A 7,601-nucleotide genomic window follows, 5' to 3' on the forward strand; every position below is an offset into this window, starting at 1 on the left:
GTGTGTGTGTGGCCAGCTCAGCCCACCAGGGGGCGGGGCTGGCTGGCATGTGGTGCTGGGGGATCCAACCGCGGTCCCTGATGCTTTTGCTAAGCCTGTTCTAAGTAGGTGCTTTAGACCACTGAGCCATCTCTCCAGCCCCTCTAAATAATTCTTACAATCCAATTTAAAAAATAAAAACAAGACAAACAAAAACTAACCAAAATACAAATGGCTGAAAATCATCACTCATTAAGTAGATGCCAATTCAAACCAGTCTGAGATACTAATAAAGAATTGCTGAAATGTAAAGGGATGACAACTCCCACAGCCCACAGGTGACCTGTACACATAAGTTCACATTGCCCCCCAAAGCAGGTCCTAATCCCAAAGACCACAAGCTGTGATCTTACTTAAAAATAGCACTGTGACAAAGGCTCCCAACGTACAATGAGACCATTAAGGCATGCTGCAGCCTGACATAACTGCTGTCCTTAAAAAGGAGGAAATTTGAACAGGGAGCAGGAAGACTAGATGAAGAAGTGCACAGATGGCATGTGTGAAGGGAGAGGACTTAGATAGAGGCACTCAAGGCAAGAAGACCAAAGCTTCCTGTCCAACCACCAGACACCAGAGAGGCATGGAACACACTCTCCTCCCCAGACCTGAGACCCTGATACTCAACTTCCAGCCTCCAAGATGGTGAGACAGTAAATGAGTATTATTTTAAGTCAACCAATTTATGATACTTTGTTACAGCAGGCCTAAGAGACTAATAATACAGAGATCAAATTGAACCTTTACATAGCAAGAAGCAGAATATGAACTACTTGTACCATTCTGGAGAACCAGAAATGTCTAACAAAGCTAAACACACATATAAACTATGGCCCAGCAGTTTTACAACTGGACATATCACCAACAAAAATGAATACCAATGTCCACCCCCCAAAACATATTAAAATGTTTACAGCAGAAATATTTAGAGTGGCCAAAAAGTAGAAATGACTCAAATAGCTATCAAAACAGTCATTACACTGCTGTATAACCATGTAATGGAATACTGCAAGGCAATGCAAAGGACTAAAGTACTACTAAATATAACATGGATAATTTTTTTTTTTTTTTTGGCAGAACCGGGGATTGAACTCAGGCCTTGCGCTTGCCAGGGAAGCACTTATTCCACTGAGCCATCTCCTCGGCTCCTAACATGGATAGTTTTGGACATTATGTGAATGAAAGAAGCTGTTTATATCTCAGTGTCCCCCAAGAGCTTCAGACACTCATAAGCAGAGCTTTGGGGAAGCAATTAGATCATTGGAGTCGATAGCTCACTCACTGATAGAAGGTAGGAGTCTGGTCAAAATAGAAAAATTACCAGGCTCCCCAGGTCCTCTTTCTCTCTCTGCTTTCTGTGTACTATGAGGATAAGCAACTTTCCTCCTTCCTGTCCTTTCATCATGCTGTTCTGCCTTGGAACCAGCTGACTAGAGGCTGAAGCCACTATGAACTGTGAGCCAAGATGACCCTTTTCTTCTTCAAATTGTGGGTGTTGGGTACACTGCCAAGCAATAGGGAAATAAATAAGACAGAAGCCAAGTGCCAGAGTTCACAATAACCCACTTATGCAAACTTCACAAAGGGAACTAATATATGGAAACAATGATTCAACCTTGAAGAGTAGGTATTTCCTGAGGGGAGGCCATGAGAGAACATTCTAGAATGGTTATAAATGTTCTGTATCTTCATCTGGGTAGTGGATACGTGTGTTTAAAAATTATCAAGCCCTTCTATGAAGATTTATGCTATTTGCTTATATAAACTATATAGGAATAAAAGATAAAAAATTTTCACTGGGAAGTTGAAATTAGTACATGAAAGAGATTGGGCAGGGTTTGCTATTTTTTGTTATAAGTCTATTGATTCCTTACAATATTTTATTTTTATTTATTTCTTTTATATTTATTTATTTTTTTAGTAAGGGTCTACAGGGTCTCACTATTTAGATCGGACTCAGAGTGATCTGCCTGTGTTCAGCCTCCCAAAAAGCTTGGTTTACAGGTACGTGGGACCACACCCAGTCTCAATCTCTGTCTCAGCATTTTCCGGAAGCAGGGCCAGAAGGCACGCTGGGGATTGAACCTCAGCCACTGCATCTGCCTAAGCAGGTGCTGCTTTAATCCACTGAGCTATTTGGACAGCCCTCAATATTTTATTTTTAAAAAGCATATATGCTTGTGTATTAATTTGGCACAAAATAGTTGCCAGAAACATAAGGTAAGTAAGTATCTATTATATAATTTTAAAAACCTAATAGTATAACTAGAAAAGAATGAGGCCGGGCATGGTGATGCATGCCTGTAATCTGAAGCCAGACTGGGCTCTATGGTGAGTTCAAGGCCATCCTGAACTACACAAAGAGACCCTGTCTCAAAACACACAAACAAAAGAAAAAACAAAACATGAAGAAGAGAAAGCTCAGGATGACACCAGTAGTGGGAGCAAGAGCATCTCTTGAAATTTCAAGGCAGTAGGTGCTGCAGAGGACCTTTGTCTGCCCACCTTGTTGACGCTACTGTAAACTATACTCAGATAAATACTTTCAAACATCTTCACATGCAGAAAACATGGATCCTACCTCCTCTGTAGCTTCTTTAGGCCAAGTTCACATCTCTCTTTTTCCCAAGCTAACTCATTTTCCACTTCTTGAATTTTATAAACTGTGCTCCTGTTAATCTCAGAGCGAATTTCAGAATCAAGATTGAAATCCTGGAGATAAGATTTTTTTAAATCAAAAAGTATTTTTTATCTTTATATTTTACCAATCCTCTTTGACACAGATACAGATTTTTAATTGTCTTTAATTTCATGCTACATCATAACAACCTTCCACATACTATAAATTCTCCTCCATTCCAGAAGAAAAATGATATAGTTTTGACCTTAGTTCCACAAGATGGGGGGAAAAGTTGCACAATATATGGAAAAGTTATTAATAATAATGCAATAAAAGTTACATATTTACAGATTTTCCACAATAAAAATAATAAATGCTAACAATATTTAGAGGCATATAAACTTTTTAAAAATATATCCCAAAGAAACTACTAGTATATAAATAACCAGCTAACACAGGTAGAAGGCAGTGCCTAGACCCCTAGGTGACACCCACGTAGGGAAGATGGCAGTCTGGAGGGTCCTCTTGATACCAAGTTTTTGTAGAATGCCCTTCACGGAGGAGTCCACTAACTCCCATAAGAATATGTACAGACCTCATGTTTCTTACCTGCACCTTTAGGAAAATATGAGACAGAGGCTGTGCTCACACTCAGCTGCAGTTTTTGTATTTTCAATAATAACATGTTCAAAGCCACAGTCCTTGCTCTGGTTGTTCTTTGTCCTACACTGTGTCACCTGTACTATGGAAGTATCAATGTTACGTGTGTGTGTGTGTGAGCTGCCAGGGAATGAATGCAGGGCCTTGCCATTGAGTGAGCATCGTGTACATTCCCACAACTTTTTACTTTTTATTTTGAGACAGGGTCCCACTAAATCAGTAAGTTGCCCCGGGTGGGCTCGAACTTGTAATCCTCCTGCCTCTTTCAACTATTTTGATTTGGATTTTTGACTTTGTATAAAAAACCAACCAATATGATTTCATAAAGCACTTTTTATATGAAGTTGGCAAAGTACTCCTATCATTACAAGATTGGGCAAGATATAGATGTATTTAGGATGACAAATTCAACCTTTTTATTTGTTTTTTTTTAATTTTATCATCTTTTTTTAAAATTTTTATTTATTTATTTGTGTGTGTGTGTGTGTGTGTGTGTGTGTGGCCAGCTCAGCCCACCTGGGGGCGGGCTGGTTGGCATGTGGGGCTGGGGGATTGAACCGCAGTCCCTGTGCTTTGCTAAGCTTGCTCTAAGTAGGTGCTTTAGACCACTGAGCCATCTCACCAGCCCCTCAACCTTTTTATTTGTTTTGAGTCATAATAGTATTTCTGCTTAGGAAGGAGGAAGTATAAAGTGAAAAGAACAGCAAGAATATGTGGGATTTACAGCAGTTACAATAGGAAAAAATACAAAAGTACTTTAAGAAGTTTTGTCATTATCATCATAGCTCTAAATAGTCTAAGTTATCACTTAGAAACTTGATTAAAAAAAAAAAGAAGCTTTATGGATTAGCCAGGTGTCATCATCTCAACAGATCTGATATACTATAGAATGGAACCCCAGAAAAGTTATATATGTACCTACTCAACAGATATTTTTGGCTAGGCACAAAAAGGTTCAGTTACACACTAGAACCTGTTATATTTTACCTTGTTACTAAAAAGAACCCCACAAAACATGTGGCAGTCGAGCCCAGTAGTAAGCACTGTGCCTTACAAAGAGGTTTGTGTGCTGCCACCAAATTGTGTGTCTAGGGCTACAACAGCTGAGTTGCCACAAGCACACTGACTGGCTAGATGAAGGACAGCTTACTGGTAATCCCTAGCATTCCTTCTTTCGGCAAACTAGTCTCAATTCAGAAATAGCATATATTAAAATTAAAAACCAAATTTATGTAGACTTACTGTGCGTTTGAATTGCATATGCTTTGGTAATTCTTTATTCATTTCTAATAGCTTCTGAAATTCATTCCTCAATGCTTTGATTTTTTCTCTCTTCCCAGCTTTTATTTCTTCCACTTCTTTCATTAATTTGTCATGTTCTCTTTTTCTCCTGGCATTCTCAATGCTGAAAACAGAAATTTTTAAAGAATAACAGGTAAGGCTAAAGAAATAGCATTAAAAGGTAGTATTAAATAATTTGGATACTCATTCAATTTTGTCACCTTCTACAAAATGTTGTTTTGCAAAAATCCAGTCTAAATAGTGTAGTCAAAATTTCCTGTACCTGTAGGCTTTGGGATCTTCAATATCCTCTGGAACTGGCTCCATTTCAATTCCAAACTGTAAAAAGAAGAATAAAATGTCCTTTAAGATCACAAAATATTTCCCTTCAAAAATCTAAAGAGAAGCAATTTGACTGGCTTTTTCCTAAAAATTTCTATCAATTATAGGTTTCAAAAGTCATTTCATACACAAAAATCAGGGAGCAAAATTGCAGTTAACGTAAATTTATTTGTTTTTGCTTCATTTAAACAGGTAAGCTTTTTTTTTTTAAAGATCCTGGAACATAATTACACATTTCTAAAATGCCAGTATCATTGTAATTCTCCCTTCAGATTCATATGATCTATTAACACAGACTATGGACAGAGAAAATACACGAAAGTAATTTCTTGATCCTTAATTTCAAAATGCTGATTTCAATACATCCCTCATTACATGCAGCCTCCCAAATACTCTGTGTGTATGTGAGGAAGACTTGACACATGAATAGAATTTAAGTATGAATTTTATGTGACCTAAAAGGAGACATAAAGCGGAAAATGCACAAAATAATATAAATTTCCTCCTTCAGAAAAAAAAAGAAACAAAAAATATAAAACTCCCTTTAAAAAGAAAATCTGTTTAAATTAAGAGGAACTAAGAAGTAAACCACTTAAAGTACTTTGTGTATTCAGGTGCTGTGGTATAAAATGTCTTAGTCTGTGATGTTGAGGAGGAAAGACACAATGAACAAAGCAGTCAGTTTGCTAACTTATCAGTTAAGTAAGAATGAATTTATTTATTCTCTAGTGTCATTCATCACAGATGGCTCTGTCTCGCTGTCATTCTTTCTAAAGAAAGACTCTTGATTGAGTTATATGATTAAAGTCTTCATACACACGAAATGTAAACACTGTTTATACCTGTAAGATGTAAGTGTACACATTTTTATAAAAGTTTAGTAAAAGTGAAGTCATACCCAGGACCAAAGTAAGAAACAGTGCTGGCTAATAAATTCTACTTACTCTTACTCAAAACATACACTTATTCCATCATACTTAGTATTCCAGTGGAGGGAGCAAGAGCTAAATCCCTTAATGCTCCAGTATCAGTGTGCCAAGATCTGACAGGGAGACTCAGCCAACTCTTGGTCACAGCTGTTTACAATACAGTAGAGACAGACTTGGAATTTTCTATTCTAAATTTTTTATCTAGAGTCACTTCCATGATTCTAAAATATACGTGAAAGGATCTCTATCCAGGCTGCACATCAGAACCAAGTGGAGGGTATTTTATAAGATACTGAGACCTGGGCCTCATCTTCAGAGACTCATATAATTGTTTTTAAGAGTAGCTTAGTGTTCCATACTTTTAAGGGCCCCCTAGTGGATTCTAAAGTAAATTAAGACCCTCAGATGTTCTGCAGAGCTTAGTTGGATTTTATGGTTTTGTTGTTCTAATCCTTTTTTATTTTGCCCTCTTAAAAGCAGAGTCTGCATCAATGATGTAAGAAATACCGATGTTATCCACAACAGGACATAATTATTCTATTTGTGGAATGATGTTTTCTCTATTCAGTATAAGTTTCTTTCCTTTTTAAAATCTATCTATCATCTATCTATCTATCTATCTATCTATCTATCTATCTATCTATCTATCATCTATCTATCTATCTATTTGGTACAGGGTCTCGCTACACAGCGCACACTCATAGTGATCCTCTTGTCTCAGCCTCCCCAGCCCTGGGATTATAGGCATATGCCATCATGCCCAGCTTCCGAGGCCAGCACAGCATGCAGTACTGGGAATCGAACCTGGGTCCTTGTGCTTGCCAGGCAGGCCCTTAGACCACTGAGCTATCTCCCCAGCCCACCAGTATAAATTTCCATACTGAGGGTTAGCACCGGGTAGAAAAATAAAGATTTCCCTGTTCATATACTTTCCCTTTTACAGTTGCTCTCTGGGAGCCAGACACTCTCTGAATATTTCCCCATTCCAACTTTTACTGCTATTAATAGAAATAAAATTTTGCCTGTTCAAATCTCTGTCCTTTTTTTTTTTGTGGAACCAGGGATTGAACTCAGGCCCTTACGCTTGCCAGGCAAGCGCTTACTCTACTGAACCATCTCCCTGGCCTCCTCTCTACAGTTTTTGTGTGTTCTTTTCGAGCACACTAGCTATCAAATGGGAAGTCATTGTGTTCTTAAGAATTGTAGCCATGGGTTTTTCTAAATATATTGGACCTGCTTAATCTGTAGGAGCAATTCTAGTGGTTATTAAAATGACTTTATTCATATAAACCCCTTTATAGTTTTGTTTTTTTTTTTGGTGGTGGTGCCAGGGATCAAACTCAGGACCTTGTTTGCCAGGCAAGCACTTATTCCACTGAGCTACCTCCCCGGCCGTTACAAACTCCTTTAATAATAGAAAATTCCACTTCTTAGACAGCACAAAAGGATATAATTAAGGGATCTGAACTCTCAATCTTCAATAAAAAGCCATTAATGTATTCTGTCTAAGAACAGAATAATTTATAGTGATTAAGACTCATATTATCACACTTCAGGCTAAATCCACTAATATTTTTTAACTGATTTCAAAAGTACACTGTCAGAGAAAAGTACATTTTATAGTATATGTCCTATAATATGCCCCTTCAGTGAATGAATAAATTGTACATTTTGAAAAAAGAAACTTTGCTTAAGAAAGTGACTAGCACTCTTTTTTTTTTTTTTTTTTTTTT

At 37.5% G+C, this 7,601-nt stretch overlaps 1 protein-coding gene across 3 annotated transcripts in view; it reads right to left on the reverse strand.

The window, feature by feature from the left end:
• Positions 1-7,601, reverse strand: part of Cfap44 (cilia and flagella associated protein 44) — a 119,105-nt gene that overhangs the window by 48,614 nt on the left and 62,890 nt on the right. For all 3 annotated transcript variants that reach the window (XM_004633300.2, XM_023717640.1, XM_023717639.1), the window contains 3 exons: positions 4,881-4,936; positions 4,559-4,721; positions 2,618-2,748 (listed from right to left, as the gene is read on the reverse strand). In XM_004633300.2, the coding sequence (XP_004633357.2) occupies positions 2,618-2,748; positions 4,559-4,721; positions 4,881-4,936 (350 nt within the window). The remainder of the gene's footprint in view (positions 1-2,617; positions 2,749-4,558; positions 4,722-4,880; positions 4,937-7,601) is intronic.

This window comes from Octodon degus, unplaced genomic scaffold (assembly GCF_000260255.1).
Source record: "Octodon degus isolate 3935 unplaced genomic scaffold, OctDeg1.0 scaffold00053, whole genome shotgun sequence".
Lineage (NCBI taxonomy): Eukaryota > Metazoa > Chordata > Mammalia > Rodentia > Octodontidae > Octodon > Octodon degus.